At 44.3% G+C, this 20,146-nt stretch overlaps 1 protein-coding gene across 1 annotated transcript in view; it reads left to right on the top strand.

Moving 5' to 3' along the window:
- The window catches only part of NEB (nebulin), a 205,240-nt gene that overhangs the window by 101,672 nt on the left and 83,422 nt on the right, over positions 1–20,146 (top strand). Inside the window, exons 79-98 of the mRNA XM_066621543.1 lie at positions 1,122–1,325; positions 1,524–1,628; positions 1,774–1,878; positions 2,518–2,829; positions 4,248–4,451; positions 4,650–4,754; positions 4,900–5,004; positions 5,866–6,177; positions 7,595–7,798; positions 7,997–8,101; positions 8,247–8,351; positions 8,990–9,301; positions 10,719–10,922; positions 11,121–11,225; positions 11,371–11,475; positions 13,868–14,179; positions 16,247–16,351; positions 17,417–17,515; positions 18,773–18,874; positions 20,008–20,115. Coding sequence (XP_066477640.1) covers positions 1,122–1,325; positions 1,524–1,628; positions 1,774–1,878; positions 2,518–2,829; positions 4,248–4,451; positions 4,650–4,754; positions 4,900–5,004; positions 5,866–6,177; positions 7,595–7,798; positions 7,997–8,101; positions 8,247–8,351; positions 8,990–9,301; positions 10,719–10,922; positions 11,121–11,225; positions 11,371–11,475; positions 13,868–14,179; positions 16,247–16,351; positions 17,417–17,515; positions 18,773–18,874; positions 20,008–20,115 — 3,318 coding nt within the window. The remainder of the gene's footprint in view (positions 1–1,121; positions 1,326–1,523; positions 1,629–1,773; positions 1,879–2,517; positions 2,830–4,247; positions 4,452–4,649; positions 4,755–4,899; positions 5,005–5,865; positions 6,178–7,594; positions 7,799–7,996; positions 8,102–8,246; positions 8,352–8,989; positions 9,302–10,718; positions 10,923–11,120; positions 11,226–11,370; positions 11,476–13,867; positions 14,180–16,246; positions 16,352–17,416; positions 17,516–18,772; positions 18,875–20,007; positions 20,116–20,146) is intronic.

Genomic DNA, 20,146 nt, shown 5'->3' with positions numbered 1-20,146 from the left:
TTACGGCATAAGTTTTACTGAACACGATGGGGTTAGTTCTGAGTAAAATAAATTACACTGTATTTACGTATATAAATCGCTCAGAAAAAAAGTGATATGATGCACTTGACCCTTCTAAAAACTCTCTTACCAAAGCTTCTGTAAATAGTGGACAGCCCAATCCTGAGCTGCCTGGGGCGCACTGCTGCAATGGCGCAGAGAACGGTTGCCGCCGCATCCTGCACATCTTGGGCAACCACGGGCAGCACCTCAGGAGAAGGGGACTTTCGACCCCTTCTCCCGGGTAAGGGAAGCAGCCCCACAATGGGGCTACTCGTTTCACCGCCAACCTTTTGGCTGCAGGGAAGAACGTTTGTGTTGAGTAGCGAGCCCCGCACAAGTGCTTTGGATCCGGTGGAGCACAGCCCCACCGGACCCGCCTCCCTGCTTCTCTGCTCCCAACCCCGGCATGCCTCCCGCCCAACCTTGCCCCGCCTCCCGCCTCCACATCATGCCTCCTCCCCGCCCTCTCTCCATCCTCCTCCAGCCTCCCCCCTCCCTGGAACACCTCCTCCTCGCCTCTCTCCCCACCCCCACTTTTCTCTCGGTGAGACCGCTGAGCGGCAGAGGTTGTGCACCTGCCTGGCGCTAGCCCGGTGCTAGCCCATTGCCAGCCAGCCAGCACTGGGCTAGCACGGGCGGTAGCCCAGTGGTAAGCCTCACAAACGTGCGATAGTATGCTCCGGTGGAAAACTGGAGCACCAAGCTCAGGATTGGGCTCTAAGTAAGCAATTGGAGTGCAGTCACTCCAGGTTTTGTGTATCATGCATGGATTTTCTGTCCACTCCAAGTAGGGTTTTAATGCAGGTGTCAAGTAGCACTAATTTAGTATCTGAGCAATTCTAATAAATTCTTTTTTCTAGGTTAATGTATATCTAGTCTATATTTCTCATTGGTCCAATCCAGGAACAGTTAGTTGAACATAAGTACTATTAAAGTAAGCAGGGCAAGTTGTTCATGACTGATTTATGCCACATTAATTTTATTTACTGCCACAGATTAGCAATTAATGGAAGCTCTTTATTCTGCCTCTCTGAAATTAATGGAAGCTCTTTATTCTGCCTCTCTGAATCACATTACAGGCTGTGTATAAATCAGACCTGGAATGGCTCCGTGGGATTGGATGGATTCCAAATGATTCTCCAATAGTGAAGAGGGTGAAATTTGCCCAGGAAATCCTGAGTGACAACGCGTACCGCACACCTGCTGACAAGCTAAAATTCACCAACATAGTTGACACTCCAGAGATTGTTCTTGCTAAAACTAATGCTGAACAAATCAGTCTCGTACGTAACTCTTTCCAGTAGCATGACATGACATTGTTTTGGTAGACTAAGCAATGCAACAAAATGTTTCTATCAGTTGTAATATTAAGCCAATATTTTTATTACTTCACAGAATGTTGGCATTGATAAGGTAAAGGTGAGAATGTGCAAGAGTATGAGTGCATATGCTAAAAGATTGACTTTTGTGTCTTTTTGTAGCCTAAATACAGAGAAGCATGGGATAAAGATAAAACCCAGATTCATGTGATGCCAGACACACCTGAAATCATGCTCTCCAGGGCTAATGCTGTCAATGTGAGCAATGTAAGTATATCTCCAGTGCTCCCTAAGAGAACAGATGTAGACATTCTCATTGAGGGTGTTTCAGATGCTACATATTTAAAAAGCAGCATATTTTGAAAATATGAAAGTGCCAGAAAAGTACCTTGATAATATTGTGTTTTTGCAGAAACTTTATAAGGAAGCTTGGGATGACATAAAGAAATATATTGATCTGAGAGCAGATGCAATCCCAATCCTGTCAGCCAAAGCCTCAAGAGAAATTGCCAGTGACGTAAGTATGCAATTAGAACGTTACTGTGCTGGTTCTCCTCTTCCTGTTACAACCCCCTTTACCTGTGCAATTATGGAGGGTCTCCCAACTCTCAAGAGTGACTTTGCAAAGTACAGTGGAAGGGAGGAAGCGGGAAGGTCTCTCGTTGCTGGATCCGACTCATATAAACATTGCAAGGCAAACATTCCAGAATGCTGTAAGCTTTGCCTGCGTTCCAAGTTATGTGTACATACTGAAGAATCTTCCTGAAGCAGAATATTAGGCTCTACCTCAGGGGTGTCCAAACTTTTTGGCAAGTGGGCCACATCATCTCTCTGCCACTGTGTCAGGGGCCGGGGGAAAAAAGAATTAATTTACATTTCAAATCTGAATAAATTTACATAAATGAATATATTAGAGATGGAACTTATATGAATGAAGGAAAGTTTTGCAGTAGCTCAAGGCCAGAGTGGAAGTCCCCAAGGGCCGCAAGTGGACCCTGGGCCGGGGTTTGGGTACTGGAGGGTGCTGGATCTAACTAGTGGGCCACAATCTGGAGTTCCCTGCTCTAAGAAATTGAACAGTGAAAACTGTTCAGTGAAGATTCATTCTTCTACTTGCTCTTCTAACTCTTTTTTTTGTTGTTGTCTTCCTGCTCAGTACAAGTACAAAGAAGCTCATGAGAAACAGAAAGGCCACTATATTGGAACCCTTTCTGTGAAGGAGGATCCCAAACTTTCATGGGCTGCCAAAGTGTTGAAGATGCAAAATGACAGATTGTATAAGCAGGCTTACAACAATTCAAAAGCCAAGATCACTATCCCAACAGACATGGTAGCTCTCCAAGCAGCCAAGCAATGTCAGTCTTTAGTAAGCGATATCGACTATCGGCATTACTTACATCAGTGGTCTTGTCTGCCAGACCAGAATGATGTGATCCAAGCAAGGAAGGCCTATGAACTACAGAGTGATGTAAGTATGAGTGGACACACAATTGTCGCTGTGATAGGAGACCAAAGGGACATTGTGATAGTTTTGAAAAATTTTCTTCTTGTAATAACTGAATCCTGTATTTATTTGCTCAATCTTATCCACTGATATTTTACTGATGAACATTGATCCTTGGGGAAATTGTCAGGGAATTTGATTGTGAGCATCTTAGGAGGCATTTCTGAAACAGATGTTACTGGAACATCGTGCCCTGATACTGGAAGTATTTTAGAATGTTCTACGAGTAGAGGTGTTTGTTTCTGGTGAGTAAGAGAGGTTTACGGCATAAGTTTTACTGAACACGATGGGGTTAGTTCTGAGTAAAATAAATTACACTGTATCTACGTATATAAATCGCTCAGAAAAAAAAGTGATATGATGCACTTGACCCTTCTAAAAACTCTCTTACCAAAGCTTCTGTAAATAGCGGACAGTCCAATCCTGAGCTGCCTGGGGCGCACTGCTGCAACGGCGCAGAGAACGGTTGCCGCCGCATCCTGCACATCTTGGGCAACCACGGGCAGCACCTCAGGAGAAGGGGACTTTCGACCCCTTCTCCCGGGTAAGGGAAGCAGCCCCACAATGGGGCTACTCGTTTCACCGCCAACCTTTTGGCTGCAGGGAAGAACGTTTGTGTTGAGTAGCGAGCCCCGCACAAGTGCTTTGGATCCGGTGGAGCACAGCCCCACCGGACCCGCCTCCCTGCTTCTCTGCTCCCAACCCCGGCACGCCTCCCGCCCACCCTTGCCCCGCCTTCCGCCTCCACATCATGCCTCCTCCCCGCCCTCTCTCCATCCTCCTCCAGCCTCCCCCCTCCCTGGAACACCTCCTCCTCGCCTCTCTCCCCACCCCCACTTTTCTCTGGGTGAGACCGCTGAGCGGCAGAGGTTGTGCACCTGCCTGGCGCTAGCCCGGTGCTAGCCCAGTGCCAGCCAGCCAGCACTGGGCTAGCACGGGCGGTAGCCCAGTGGTAAGCCTCACAAACGTGCGATAGTATGCTCCGGTGGAAAACTGGAGCACCAAGCTCAGGATTGGGCTCTAAGTAAGCAATTGGAGTGCAGTCACTCCAGGTTTTGTGTATCGTGCGTGGATTTTCTGTCCACTCCAAGTAGGGTTTTAATGCAGGTGTCAAGTAGCACTAATTTAGTATCTGAGCAATTCTAATAAATTCTTTTTTCTAGGTTAATGTATATCTAGTCTATATTTCTCATTGGTCCAATCCAGGAACAGTTAGTTGAACATAAGTACTATTAAAGTAAGCAGGGCAAGTTGTTCATGACTGATTTATGCCACATTAATTTTATTTACTGCCACAGATTAGAAATTAATGGAAGCTCTTTATTCTACCTCTCTGAAATTAATGGAAGCTCTTTATTCTGCCTCTCTGAATCACATTACAGGCTGTGTATAAATCAGACCTGGAATGGCTCCGTGGGATTGGATGGATTCCAAATGATTCTCCAATAGTGAAGAGGGTGAAATTTGCCCAGGAAATCCTGAGTGACAACGCGTACCGCACACCTGCTGACAAGCTAAAATTCACCAACATAGTTGACACTCCAGAGATTGTTCTTGCTAAAACTAATGCTGAACAAATCAGTCTCGTACGTAACTCTTTCCAGTAGCATGACATGACATTGTTTTGGTAGACTAAGCAATGCAACAAAATGTTTCTATCAGTTGTAATATTAAGCCAATATTTTTATTACTTCACAGAATGTTGGCATTGATAAGATAAAGGTGAGAATGTGCAAGAGTATGAGTGCATATGCTAAAAGATTGACTTTTGTGTCTTTTTGTAGCCTAAATACAGAGAAGCATGGGATAAAGATAAAACCCAGATTCATGTGATGCCAGACACACCTGAAATCATGCTCTCCAGGGCTAATGCTGTCAATGTGAGCAATGTAAGTATATCTCCAGTGCTCCCTAAGATAACAGATGTAGACATTCTCATTGAGGGTGTTTCAGATGCTACATATTTAAAAAGCAGCATATTTTGAAAATATGAAAGTGCCAGAAAAGTACCTTGATAATATTGTGTTTTTGCAGAAACTTTATAAGGAAGCTTGGGATGACATAAAGAAATATATTGATCTGAGAGCAGATGCAATCCCAATCCTGTCAGCCAAAGCCTCAAGAGAAATTGCCAGTGACGTAAGTATGCAATTAGAACGTTACTGTGCTGGTTCTCCTCTTCCTGTTACAACCCCCTTTACCTGTGCAATTATGGAGGGTCTCCCAACTCTCAAGAGTGACTTTGCAAAGTACAGTGGAAGGGAGGAAGCGGGAAGGTCTCTCGTTGCTGGATCCGACTCATATAAACATTGCAAGGCAAACATTCCAGAATGCTGTAAGCTTTGCCTGCATTCTAAGTTATGTGTACATACTGAAGAATCTTCCTGAAGCAGAATATTAGGCTCTACCTCAGGGGTGTCCAAACTTTTTGGCAAGTGGGCCACATCATCTCTCTGCCACTTTGTCAGGGGCCGGGGGAAAAAAGAATTAATTTACATTTCAAATTTGATTAAATTTACATAAATGAATATATTAGAGATGGAACTTATATGAATGAAGGAAAGTCTTGCAGGAGCTCAAGGCCTATAAAAGGCCTTGTACAAAGCAAGGCCAGCCTTTCCTTAGCTGCCGCTGCTCCATCACAGATGCAAAAAAACAAGCAGAGGAAATAGCCCTTGTCCCATAGCTCATGAGAGAAGTCGAACAGTTGCCCTCATGCTGAGAGCAGTTGCTGTAGTCTGTGTTGATCCAACACAAGTCTCCAGAGGGCCAGAGTCTCATTGGAGACTGGGGGCTTCCTGCGGGCCAGAGTGGAAGTCCCCAAGGGCCGCAAGTGGACCCTGGGCCGGGGTTTGGGTGCTGGAGGGTGCTGGATCCAACTTGTGGGCCACAATCTGGAGTTCCCTGCTCTAAGAAATTGAACAGTGAAAACTGTTCAGTGAAGATTCATTCTTCTACTTGCTCTTCTAACTCTTTTTTTTTTGTTGTCTTCCTGCTCAGTACAAGTACAAAGAAGCTCATGAGAAACAGAAAGGCCACTATATTGGAACCCTTTCTGTGAAGGAGGATCCCAAACTTTCATGGGCTGCCAAAGTGTTGAAGATGCAAAATGACAGATTGTATAAGCAGGCTTACAACAATTCAAAAGCCAAGATCACTATCCCAGCAGACATGGTAGCTCTCCAAGCAGCCAAGCAATGTCAGTCTTTAGTAAGCGATATCGACTATCGGCATTACTTACATCAGTGGTCTTGTCTGCCAGACCAGAATGATGTGATCCAAGCAAGGAAGGCCTATGAACTACAGAGTGATGTAAGTATGAGTGGACACACAATTGTCGCTGTGATAGGAGACCAAAGGGACATTGTGATAGTTTTGAAAAATTTTCTTCTTGTAATAACTGAATCCTGTATTTATTTGCTCAATCTTATCCACTGATATTTTACTGATGAACATTGATCCTTGGGGAAATTGTCAGGGAATTTGATTGTGAGCATCTTAGGAGGCATTTCTGAAACAGATGTTACTGGAACATCGTGCCCTGATACTGGAAGTATTTTAGAATGTTCTACGAGTAGAGGTGTTTGTTTCTGGTGAGTAAGAGAGGTTTACGGCATAAGTTTTACTGAACACGATGGGGTTAGTTCTGAGTAAAATAAATTACACTGTATTTACGTATATAAATCGCTCAGAAAAAAAGTGATATGATGCACTTGACCCTTCTAAAAACTCTCTTACCAAAGCTTCTGTAAATAGTGGACAGCCCAATCCTGAGCTGCCTGGGGCGCACTGCTGCAACGGCGCAGAGAACGGTTGCCGCCGCATCCTGCACATCTTGGGCAACCACGGGCAGCACCTCAGGAGAAGGGGACTTTCGACCCCTTCTCCCGGGTAAGGGAAGCAGCCCCACAATGGGGCTACTCGTTTCACCGCCAACCTTTTGGCTGCAGGGAAGAACGTTTGTGTTGAGTAGCGAGCCCCGCACAAGTGCTTTGGATCCGGTGGAGCACAGCCCCACCGGACCCGCCTCCCTGCTTCTCTGCTCCCAACCCCGGCACGCCTCCCGCCCACCCTTGCCCCGCCTTCCGCCTCCACATCATGCCTCCTTCCCGCACTCTCTCCATCCTCCTCCAGCCTCCCCCCTCCCTGGAACACCTCCTCCTCGCCTCTCTCCCCACCCCCACTTTTCTCTCGGTGAGACCGCTGAGCGGCAGAGGTTGTGCACCTGCCTGGCGCTAGCCCGGTGCTAGCCCAGTGCCAGCCAGCCAGCACTGGGCTAGCACGGGCGGTAGCCCAGTGGTAAGCCTCACAAACATGCGATAGTATGCTCCGGTGGAAAACTGGAGCACCAAGCTCAGGATTGGGCTCTAAGTAAGCAATTGGAGTGCAGTCACTCCAGGTTTTGTGTATCGTGCGTGGATTTTCTGTCCACTCCAAGTAGGGTTTTAATGCAGGTGTCAAGTAGCACTAATTTAGTATCTGAGCAATTCTAATAAATTCTTTTTTCTAGGTTAATGTATATCTAGTCTATATTTCTCATTGGTCCAATCCAGGAACAGTTAGTTGAACATAAGTACTATTAAAGTAAGCAGGGCAAGTTGTTCATGACTGATTTATGCCACATTAATTTTATTTACTGCCACAGATTAGCAATTAATGGAAGCTCTTTATTCTGCCTCTCTGAAATTAATGGAAGCTCTTTATTCTGCCTCTCTGAATCACATTACAGGCTGTGTATAAATCAGACCTGGAATGGCTCCGTGGGATTGGATGGATTCCAAATGATTCTCCAATAGTGAAGAGGGTGAAATTTGCCCAGGAAATCCTGAGTGACAACGCGTACCGCACACCTGCTGACAAGCTAAAATTCACCAACATAGTTGACACTCCAGAGATTGTTCTTGCTAAAACTAATGCTGAACAAATCAGTCTCGTACGTAACTCTTTCCAGTAGCATGACATGACATTGTTTTGGTAGACTAAGCAATGCAACAAAATGTTTCTATCAGTTGTAATATTAAGCCAATATTTTTATTACTTCACAGAATGTTGGCATTGATAAGGTAAAGGTGAGAATGTGCAAGAGTATGAGTGCATATGCTAAAAGATTGACTTTTGTGTCTTTTTGTAGCCTAAATACAGAGAAGCATGGGATAAAGATAAAACCCAGATTCATGTGATGCCAGACACACCTGAAATCATGCTCTCCAGGGCTAATGCTGTCAATGTGAGCAATGTAAGTATATCTCCAGTGCTCCCTAAGAGAACAGATGTAGACATTCTCATTGAGGGTGTTTCAGATGCTACATATTTAAAAAGCAGCATATTTTGAAAATATGAAAGTGCCAGAAAAGTACCTTGATAATATTGTGTTTTTGCAGAAACTTTATAAGGAAGCTTGGGATGACATAAAGAAATATATTGATCTGAGAGCAGATGCAATCCCAATCCTGTCAGCCAAAGCCTCAAGAGAAATTGCCAGTGACGTAAGTATGCAATTAGAACGTTACTGTGCTGGTTCTCCTCTTCCTGTTACAACCCCCTTTACCTGTGCAATTATGGAGGGTCTCCCAACTCTCAAGAGTGACTTTGCAAAGTACAGTGGAAGGGAGGAAGCGGGAAGGTCTCTCGTTGCTGGATCCGACTCATATAAACATTGCAAGGCAAACATTCCAGAATGCTGTAAGCTTTGCCTGCGTTCCAAGTTATGTGTACATACTGAAGAATCTTCCTGAAGCAGAATATTAGGCTCTACCTCAGGGGTGTCCAAACTTTTTGGCAAGTGGGCCACATCATCTCTCTGCCACTGTGTCAGGGGCCGGGGGAAAAAAGAATTAATTTACATTTCAAATTTGATTAAATTTACATAAATGAATATATTAGAGATGGAACTTATATGAATGAAGGAAAGTTTTGCAGTTGCTCAAGGCCAGAGTGGAAGCCCCAAGGGCCACAAGTGGACCCTGGGCCGGGGTTTGGGTACTGGAGGGTGCTGGATCTAACTAGTGGGCCACAATCTGGAGTTCCCTGCTCTAAGAAATTGAACAGTGAAAACTGTTCAGTGAAGATTCATTCTTCTACTTGCTCTTCTAACTCTTTTTTTTTTTGTTGTCTTCCTGCTCAGTACAAGTACAAAGAAGCTCATGAGAAACAGAAAGGCCACTATATTGGAACCCTTTCTGTGAAGGAGGATCCCAAACTTTCATGGGCTGCCAAAGTGTTGAAGATGCAAAATGACAGATTGTATAAGCAGGCTTACAACAATTCAAAAGCCAAGATCACTATCCCAGCAGACATGGTAGCTCTCCAAGCAGCCAAGCAATGTCAGTCTTTAGTAAGCGATATCGACTATCGGCATTACTTACATCAGTGGTCTTGTCTGCCAGACCAGAATGATGTGATCCAAGCAAGGAAGGCCTATGAACTACAGAGTGATGTAAGTATGAGTGGACACACAATTGTCGCTGTGATAGGAGACCAAAGGGACATTGTGATAGTTTTGAAAAATTTTCTTCTTGTAATAACTGAATCCTGTATTTATTTGCTCAATCTTATCCACTGATATTTTACTGATGAACATTGATCCTTGGGGAAATTGTCAGGGAATTTGATTGTGAGCATCTTAGGAGGCATTTCTGAAACAGATGTTACTGGAACATCGTGCCCTGATACTGGAAGTATTTTAGAATGTTCTACGAGTAGAGGTGTTTGTTTCTGGTGAGTAAGAGAGGTTTACGGCATAAGTTTTACTGAACACGATGGGGTTAGTTCTGAGTAAAATAAATTACACTGTATTTACGTATATAAATCGCTCAGAAAAAAAGTGATATGATGCACTTGACCCTTCTAAAAACTCTCTTACCAAAGCTTCTGTAAATAGTGGACAGCCCAATCCTGAGCTGCCTGGGGCGCACTGCTGCAACGGCGCAGAGAACGGTTGCCGCCGCATCCTGCACATCTTGGGCAACCACGGGCAGCACCTCAGGAGAAGGGGACTTTCGACCCCTTCTCCCGGGTAAGGGAAGCAGCCCCACAATGGGGCTACTCGTTTCACCGCCAACCTTTTGGCTGCAGGGAAGAACGTTTGTGTTGAGTAGCGAGCCCCGCACAAGTGCTTTGGATCCGGTGGAGCACAGCCCCACCGGACCCGCCTCCCTGCTTCTCTGCTCCCAACCCCGGCACGCCTCCCGCCCACCCTTGCCCCGCCTTCCGCCTCCACATCATGCCTCCTCCCCGCACTCTCTCCATCCTCCTCCAGCCTCCCCCCTCCCTGGAACACCTCCTCCTCGCCTCTCTCCCCACCCCCACTTTTCTCTCGGTGAGACCGCTGAGCGGCAGAGGTTGTGCACCTGCCTGGCGCTAGCCCGGTGCTAGCCCAGTGCCAGCCAGCCAGCACTGGGCTAGCACGGGCGGTAGCCCAGTGGTAAGCCTCACAAACGTGCGATAGTATGCTCCGGTGGAAAACTGGAGCACCAAGCTCAGGATTGGGCTCTAAGTAAGCAATTGGAGTGCAGTCACTCCAGGTTTTGTGTATCGTGCGTGGATTTTCTGTCCACTCCAAGTAGGGTTTTAATGCAGGTGTCAAGTAGCACTAATTTAGTATCTGAGCAATTCTAATAAATTCTTTTTTCTAGGTTAATGTATATCTAGTCTATATTTCTCATTGGTCCAATCCAGGAACAGTTAGTTGAACATAAGTACTATTAAAGTAAGCAGGGCAAGTTGTTCATGACTGATTTATGCCACATTAATTTTATTTACTGCCACAGATTAGCAATTAATGGAAGCTCTTTATTCTGCCTCTCTGAAATTAATGGAAGCTCTTTATTCTGCCTCTCTGAATCACATTACAGGCTGTGTATAAATCAGACCTGGAATGGCTCCGTGGGATTGGATGGATTCCAAATGATTCTCCAATAGTGAAGAGGGTGAAATTTGCCCAGGAAATCCTGAGTGACAACGCGTACCGCACACCTGCTGACAAGCTAAAATTCACCAACATAGTTGACACTCCAGAGATTGTTCTTGCTAAAACTAATGCTGAACAAATCAGTCTCGTACGTAACTCTTTCCAGTAGCATGACATGACATTGTTTTGGTAGACTAAGCAATGCAACAAAATGTTTCTATCAGTTGTAATATTAAGCCAATATTTTTATTACTTCACAGAATGTTGGCATTGATAAGATAAAGGTGAGAATGTGCAAGAGTATGAGTGCATATGCTAAAAGATTGACTTTTGTGTCTTTTTGTAGCCTAAATACAGAGAAGCATGGGATAAAGATAAAACCCAGATTCATGTGATGCCAGACACACCTGAAATCATGCTCTCCAGGGCTAATGCTGTCAATGTGAGCAATGTAAGTATATCTCCAGTGCTCCCTAAGATAACAGATGTAGACATTCTCATTGAGGGTGTTTCAGATGCTACATATTTAAAAAGCAGCATATTTTGAAAATATGAAAGTGCCAGAAAAGTACCTTGATAATATTGTGTTTTTGCAGAAACTTTATAAGGAAGCTTGGGATGACATAAAGAAATATATTGATCTGAGAGCAGATGCAATCCCAATCCTGTCAGCCAAAGCCTCAAGAGAAATTGCCAGTGACGTAAGTATGCAATTAGAACGTTACTGTGCTGGTTCTCCTCTTCCTGTTACAACCCCCTTTACCTGTGCAATTATGGAGGGTCTCCCAACACTCAAGAGTGACTTTGCAAAGTACAGTGGAAGGGAGGAAGCGGGAAGGTCTCTCGTTGCTGGATCCGACTCATATAAACATTGCAAGGCAAACATTCCAGAATGCTGTAAGCTTTGCCTGCGTTCCAAGTTATGTGTACATACTGAAGAATCTTCCTGAAGCAGAATATTAGGCTCTACCTCAGGAGTGTCCAAACTTTTTGGCAAGTGGGCCACATCATCTCTCTGCCACTGTGTCAGGGGCCGGGGGAAAAAAGAATTAATTTACATTTCAAATCTGAATAAATTTACATAAATGAATATATTAGAGATGGAACTTATATGAATGAAGGAAAGTCTTGCAGGAGCTCAAGGCCTATAAAAGGCCTTGTACAAAGCAAGGCCAGCCTTTCCTTCGCTGCCGCTACTCCATCACAGACGCAAAAAAACAAGCAGAGGAAATAGCCCTCGTCCCATAGCTCATGCGAGAAGTCGAACAGTTGCCCTCACGCTGAGAGCAGTTGCTGTAGTCTGTGTTGATCCAACACAAGTCTCCAGAGGGCCAGAGTCTCATTGGAGACTGGGGGCTTCCTGCGGGCCAGAGTGGAAGTCCCCAAGGGTTGCAAGTGGACCCTGGGCCAGGGTTTGGGCACCCCTACTCTACCTCAAGAGTATTGCTTTCTTTCTTATTGGTAACAAAAAATGACAAATAACTGATAAGTAATGACAAGAGGTGTTGTTTATTTTACTCAGAAGTAAGCACATTGTGTGCAATAAGATTTAGGGCCCAATCCTATTGCGCCATTGCATCGGTACTGAACTCCAGCACCGGTGCTAGGTATTATAAACGTGCCGTAAAGCATGTTTATGGCACTGTGGGAGGAGGGAGCGCTGGCACCAGGCCAGCACCTAGTTGGTACTGGGCCCAGCTCCAGAAGGATAACACCTGGTGTGAGTGAGACTGCCAGGCCGTGGCACAGGCTTTCAGGGTGGGGGAGGCATTCTGGGGCAGGGGGAGGAACTGACCTGGGAGGGGGTTGGGACTATTGGAGGCCCCCAAAGGCATTCAGGGGGTGTGGGGAGCAACTGACCTAAGAGGGTGGTGGGTCCAGTGGAGGCTTCTGTAGCCTAAAGCCTGACATGGAGCCTCCCCAGTCTGCACTGGTAAAATGGCTGCTGCAGACTTGAGGAAGTGCACTGCAGGGATGTGCCCTTACACAGGGCAAGGAGACAAACATCCCCTTCCCGCAAGGAGACCTCCAGCAGCCTTTGTGAGGCAGCTGGGTGCAGATGTAGCCCTTCTGGCACTGCTGCATCTGCCAATGCCACAATGTTTAGAGCAGGGGTGCCCAAACCCCGGCCTGGGGGCCACTTGCGGCCCTCAGGGGCTCCCAATCAGGCCCTTGGGGAGCCCCCAGTCTCCAATGACCCTCTGGCCCTCCAGAGACTTGCTGGAGCCCGTGCTGCCCCGACGCAACTGCTCTCAGCATGAGGATGCCTGTTTGACCTCTCACCTGAGCTGTAGGACGAGGGCTCCCTCCACTACTTGCTGTTTAATGTCTGTGATGCAGCAGTGTCAGTGAAGGAAAGGCTGGCCTTGCTTTGTGCAAGGCCTTTTATATGCCTTGAACTACTGCAAGACCTTCATTCATTCATTCTTATAAGTTCCATCTCTAATAAATTCATTTATGTAAATTTATTCAAATTTTCAATGTAAATTAATACTTTTTTTTCCTCGGCCCCTGACACAGTGTTAGAGAGATGATGTGGCCCTCCTGCCAAAATGTTTGGACACTCCTGGTTTAGAGGGTAGGGCTGCCAGCTGTACAGTTAGAAGAGGCTTTTCTGGGTTATAAGTTATTATGCCCTGTTAGAAGACAATAAAACTACTAGGGTAATTTTTGTGAGTGATATTTTTGGTCAGGTATTTGATGTTCTCAGTTTGTGAATCATAAAATATAAATCTCTTTGAATATGAAATTTAAATATTTGAATGTGAATTAGATGTCACATTTGTAAACATGAGCTTGGATCTTGTGTAAGTAGACTATCACTTGTGCAAGAGATTGTTCCTCTTCCCTGCAGCTCCCTGAACCCTCAGAAAAGTTAATTCTCAGAATTGAGGTATTTAGTACAAAGGGCTTCAGTGGGAGGAAGGAAATGGTAGAAATTAAGTAAGGCATTTTCTAGAAACGGAGCAAAAGGGTCTTAGTTTTTAGTGACATTTTAATTAACTAACCTAAAAAAATACACGAATATTGTTTGCAAGTTTGAGAAGTATCAGATGAAAATTCTAATTATATATTTCTTTGAAATGTTTTAAGTACAAATACAAAGAAGGCTACCGTAGGCAACTTGGACACCATATTGGAGCTCTTAGTGTACGAGATGACCCCAAGTTGGTATTGGCTATGCATGTAGCCAAACTTCAGAGTGCCAGGGAATACAAGAAACAGTTTGAGAAATGGAAGACCAAGTTTAATAGCCCAGTGGATATGCTGTCCATCTTGTTGGCCAAGAAATGCCAGAAGCTGGTTAGTGACATTGATTACCGCCACTACCTGCATGAATGGATATGTCTGCCTGACCAAAATGATGTCATCCAAGCCAAGAAAGCCTATGATCTACAGAGTGATGTGAGTAAAAAATGGGAGGGGGGGAATACAGCTCACATTATGGATTTTTTTGCCTAATTTATTTTTTTGATCTCTTTATTAATGGACGAAAATTGGTGGTATATTGTTGTGAATGTCTGAGTTGACATTTGTTTCTATGCATTTAATGCTGTTTTTTAAACTTAACAACGTTTAGGTTGTTGTATTATGGTTTTCACGTATGTAAATATGTAGTATATATTATATGAGCTATATCTAGAGGTGTTTGAAGAGTGTCATTTATCTTACTCAGAAGTAAGCCCATTGTGTTCAGCAAGCTTAGCTTACTCCCTTGAAACAAACACCTCTAGCTATTCCATATAGGAACTGTTACCATTACAAGGCCCAATCCTATCAGGCCGTTGCACCATCGAAATGTACATTCCTGTGGCACAGCAGTCTTTCTGGTGTTGCAAACTGCGACTTGGTGTCATGTACAACCAGGCTGCCACCAGAAATGGCGGTTATGTGGCAGTGGCCTGCAAAGTTGCCCTGGTGCTGATAAGATGGCTTGGGGGCAGGTGGTAGGCAGGGATGCAGAGGAGTTTCTGGAGGGGTGCAAAACAGCAAGTGTCTTCAGGCTCCTGAACACCTGTGCAAAGCAGCTCCTCCCCCTCCACTTCTGAGCCAGTCACGCGTGCTTTGCTCTTGCCTTCCCAAGTGGCTCAGAGGAGGAGGGGCAGGAGCCGTTTTACATGGATGTCCGGGCACCTGAAACACTTGCTGTTTTGCCCCCCTCCAGGAAAACCTCTTCAGGGATGGGAACAGGGCGCAGACTGGGTGGGATGGAGGTCAAACTGGGAAGGGGGCAGTTATTGGTGGCAGCAAAAGAGCTGGCATGTGTCAAAGTAAACCCCTCGGGGAAGTGGAAGGCATATCCTGAGGTAAGGAAATGAATGCTCCCTTACATCGAGGAGCCCTCTGGAAATTGTCCCTCCACAGGATGCTGTCCATGGTGTGTTGGCACAACTACATTGGCGGGGGGGGGGGGAGTTAGGATTGGGCTGCCAGTATTGTTTGGATAATAATTTTTTTAAATTACATGCATGGATACAAACAAATCTAATTGATTTAAAATTGATTTAAAACCTTATTCTTAAAATTATTCAGCTTTATTATTAAATGCTAAAAGTAAGAAACCTCCCATTCTTAAAGTATGTCTTATCCAAGTTACAAGCATATAATACATTTACTAAAATGGACATATTACCAGGAATAAATGTTTCATGTAAGTGTGCCTTTATCAGCTAGGCTATGAAAGGCGAGATGGACATAAGGATATGCCTAGATTAAAATGATTTAACCAAATAAGAATTATTTGACATGTATCCTCCCAATGGATTATTCTATGATGCCACTTGTAGGTGACAGGAAAAGAAGGGCACAATCCAGACCTGATGTTGGGTCTTGTGCCAGCCCGGGAGTGTTGCAAAAGTGCTGTAAAGCACGTTTGAGCCACTCTGAAAGGGGTTAGACCAGTGCACGAATGTGCGCCGGCCATCCCATGCTACCATGGGCCCTGGGGACAAGTAGGTTTGCATTGGTTGAGCTTGGCCGACGCAGGGGTCTGGGGATGTGTGGAGAGGGGGGTCGTGGGGAAGAGGCACGAGGGAGGCGTTTTGGGGTGGGGTAGGTTGGACAGTGGGCATTCCCAGGGCAGCCAGGGAGTGGGAGGCAGGGCCAGCATTTGGCACTTATGCTGGATCCTAACCCTGTTCCGGGCAGCCCACACCAGTCCCAGACTGCTTGGATTTATACCACCTCCGGAGGTGGTGTGGATCTAAATAGCCCCATTGAGACTGCAGTGGCTGTCTCCGAGGTAAGGAGAAGCAATTCCCCTTGCCCCTGGTTGAGCCACTTGCAGTCAAAATTTTGCACGGGATACAGAGAAGGCACACTGGTCTGCTTGTTCCAGTGCAAGTTAGAATTGCGCTGGAAGTCCTGTTTTCACTTTCGTTTCAAAGCAATTGGAAGCAAGAACCATATATAATGCTACATGCTGGAAATAGTTTTGCAAGTAACAGTATCACATCCTTTCTGTCCATACAGGCTGTTTATAAATCTGACCTGGAATGGCTACGTGGAATTGGCTGGATGCCGAATGATTCTGTCATTGTGAACCATGTCAAACATGCTCAGGATATTTTGAGTGAGGTAATAATTATTTCAGAAAGATATTTGTTACTGCACGTATATGGAAGGGCTTTATTTATATAAAAAAAGAGAAACTAAATATATGCATGTCACATTTTCTGATGACAATCTTATTTATAAAGGCCTCTTCTCACACAGAAAAACAATAACAGAAAAGGAAGCTTACCATTATTTTCCCTGTTTGTGCTTTGGCTAGCACCCCCAGGCTGAACCAGACATGTAGGCTTGCTTAAGATCTAGCTATTGTTCCATTCCTCAAATGTGCACCCAGGGATATGCTGATCCACCACGGCAAGTCTCGAGTTTAACCCCACCCCACCCCCTTTGACTCGACTTCTTAATGTACGCAAGTCTTAAGGGGTGGGTGTTTGGGATTCAGTGGGAGCCTTTCTGAGACTCTGACTCAAGTTCAAGTCTTTTTGGTAAATGAGTCAGACATGGCTTCGCAGGATAAAACGGAGCTGCTGGCAGTCGTGTGTGTCAGAATTCTCATTTAACGTTCCCCGATGTCCCCCTCCCATCTGTAAACAGCTCTGCTGTTCTTGGAGTGAGTGCAACAGTGCAGAAAGCCCCATCGGTTCCTTATGAACCTGAGCAATGAACCTAAACCCATCCATTCTCGTCATGGCTCCCAGTTCCGCCCTCAGAAGCAGCGTGCCAGGAATGGACCAACAGGGAAGGAGGGAGGAGGCATCCCAACTTGGCAAGGTGGAAGGGCATGGGCAGCTTGAGGGAGGGAACAGAAGTAGTGGGCATGCGGGTGGGTGGGTGGGTTGGTAGGCAGGCAGGAGGGTCACCTTCAGTGGAGACACCAAGCGGAATTTTCAAGCCTCCACTTGTTCCCAAGAAAAACTCCTGAGTCTCAAGTCACTTAAGGTTTCCAAAAACATATAACTTGAGTCCATACAAATCACCAAAAGTGCATGTTTGGTGACTTGAGTCTAGATTCATCCAAATCTCCAGCCCATACCTGTGTTCACCCTTCAGCTTTTTCCTTTTTTCACACTGGTTGCTGGTGTGAGCCATTGTGTGATTTTATTTCTTTTTTCTTTCCTTTTTCTGCAGAGATTGTACCGTACAAAAGTTGACAGTCAAGCATTTACTCCAGTGGCCGATCGGGTTGATTATATCACAGCTAAACAAGGCGGGGAAATACTAAGTGATGTAAGTGTAGCATCTTATTTTGATCCAGTTAAACATAATGAAATCTGCTGACTGAAATAAAAAGACCGAGAAAGAGCATTGTAGAGGGAAACTGTATGTTGTGAACCAGTCACTGTAGTTTCTCACAGAAACCAAATGGCATATACATTGAGTATGCAACCCTTTGAAATCTAATTTCTGTGACATGTATCCCATCTGATTAACACAACAGATGAAAAAGATGAGACATTAGCATACTGTGGCAACCCAAATGATGATGTGCTGAAAGCAGGAGGGATCAGTGTAACAAAGGTGGAATTGGGAGGCTAAAAAGGGATCTACCAAGTTCCATGCTGACTTATAGTGTTACATCAACCCCAAATAATTCCAAACAGTTATTTTTCCAGCCTACAACTTCAGTATTTAAGCAGATGTTGACAAAGAAGTTGCCCTTTGTTAAGTAACTTGTAATTTATAACTCCCTCTTAGGCAGCATCCTCCCTGTGTTATACTTTCTTGCCCTCTCTTTGGACTTTGTTTTACATGCTGAACTTGTATTGGTTCCTTTCAGCCATGTTATATGGTTCCAATGAAAATTGCCTCCCCAGAGCTGCCCCAAGTGGCAAACAGTTATTAGTACTAATAGCAACTTTCCTTCTGTGGCAAATAGCAATGTATGTTTGTGTGGGGTGGTGAATTTTCATAAGGACTGTGGTGTGCATTGGGGCAAATGGCTTAAGCCTTACTGCATCTGTGCTGTGGTCCCAATACAGGTCACGGCTCTTGCAGCTGCTCAAACCAAAGACTGCAAGACTATAACATATTTAATACCATGTTGAGTTTGACTTTTAGTCTTTAAGGTTTCAGAGTACTTTAAGTACCAGACTGGGTACAGCTGGAGATAGAATGCTGAACTAGATGGGACTTGTCCTACTTGATCTATGATCTTTTGGCCCATGTTGTTTTTAAATATAAAACCTGCTATTATGCCTTTCCCACATGCAAGGATAATACCTTTCCATTATTTTTATGTGTCTGTTACTACCAAGTGTTTCAATATAGGCTTGATGTTTTTCTGAAGCTTAGAAGCCCAGAGCACATTACTGGGTTCTTGTCACTAATGTTTTCCTCAAGAATTCAAACTCATAATAATGCAATTCATTAAAAAGATCAAATTTATTACAATGCAGATTTATGCCCGAAGCAAAAAAAGATCAGTTTTATTATGTGAGTCTGTTTATAATTTGTCATTTTACAAGCATGTATTCTTTTTTTCAGATCAAGTACCATCAGGAATGGAATAGCATCAAGGCAAATTACACATTAACGAAGACACCTCAGTTAGAAGCAGCTAAAGAAGCAGCCAGGATTCTTAATCAAGTACGTACTTTTGCCCCAGCATAACTAGAATGTTGCGGGTTTTAGACCATAGTATATCTTGATCGGATAATTAAATATGAATCATTACTAGAGGAACTACTACATTTATTTCAAGAAAGGTAAGTAGGGATGTAGGTATATATGAGTATAGGATTACACTTAACTGTAGTCAGAGTGTTGGTCTGTTTATAGTAGCTCTTTTGAGTCTCAGATATCTTTCTAAACCCCCTATCTGAGATTCTTTTAATTGCAGAAGCCAGGGATTGAATCTGACACATTTTGCATGTAAAGTCTGCCACTGAGCTATGACCCCCTTCACTAATGGGAAGGGTAGGGGCTATAAGAACATTATTCTGATAAGAATATTCAGAGAATATCTTCCTTTCCTTGTTTTTGCACATAGTTTCAACAGACAAGATTAGAAGCTAAGTATTTTTAAGTAACCTTCTTGTTCTAATCATACTTAAATTATATTAAAGATTAGTTGATTTTTTCTGAGGTAAAATTTCCCACATAAACAAATGAGCAACTAAATTCACAGGTAAACTCAGAGCAGGGCATGTTAAAGTGGTAGTTGTAAATTAATTCCCTCCCACATTGTTTCCTCTGGTCTAATGTTCCTGAAGTTATTTTAGGAACATGTCACTGAAGTAACATAAAAAGGTACTTGTATTATGGGCCTTATCCCAAGCTAATTGTGCTGCACAGATGTGAGATGTGTGCCTTCTTATCAGTGGAACTGCATATAAATACTAAGTGGTGTGTGTGTGTGTGTGTGTGTGTTTCCCTGAGGAGAACTTTGAGGCCTATCTTGCCTTTGACTTGCTTTTGCCCTCTTTTTTCACTTGGGTATTTTATGAAGATGCTGAAGAGGATTATTGAGTCCTCAGTAGATGGTGATGGTATGAGCCTGTTTATGGTTGTTGATATGAATGAGTTGAGTCATGTGAATTTGGGGGGCATGAACAACAAACAACAGTGAGTAATGGCAGAAGAATTTTCAGATTGCAAACTTTTGGGTTACAGCAATAAATCTAAAGCACTAGCTCTAAGGTTCTACAGTATTTCTGTGGAAGGAGTAACAACTGCAATGCTGCAGAGAGGTTCTAACTTTTTATCATTGTTTTTTTCAGCATTTGTATAAAGAACACTGGGAGAAAGAAAAACCTACAGGTTATCTTTTGCCTCCTGATAGTGTGCCTTTCCGTCATGCCAAGCATTCAAGCGATGTCCAAAGTGAGGTAAAATCTCCTTAACTTTCAACATATAGCT

The sequence above is a fragment of the Tiliqua scincoides genome, chromosome 1 (genome assembly GCF_035046505.1).
Source record: "Tiliqua scincoides isolate rTilSci1 chromosome 1, rTilSci1.hap2, whole genome shotgun sequence".
NCBI classification, from domain to species: domain Eukaryota; kingdom Metazoa; phylum Chordata; class Lepidosauria; order Squamata; family Scincidae; genus Tiliqua; species Tiliqua scincoides.
The sequence above is the reverse complement of the archived record's forward strand: the minus strand, read 5'-3'. Positions and strand labels throughout refer to the sequence as shown.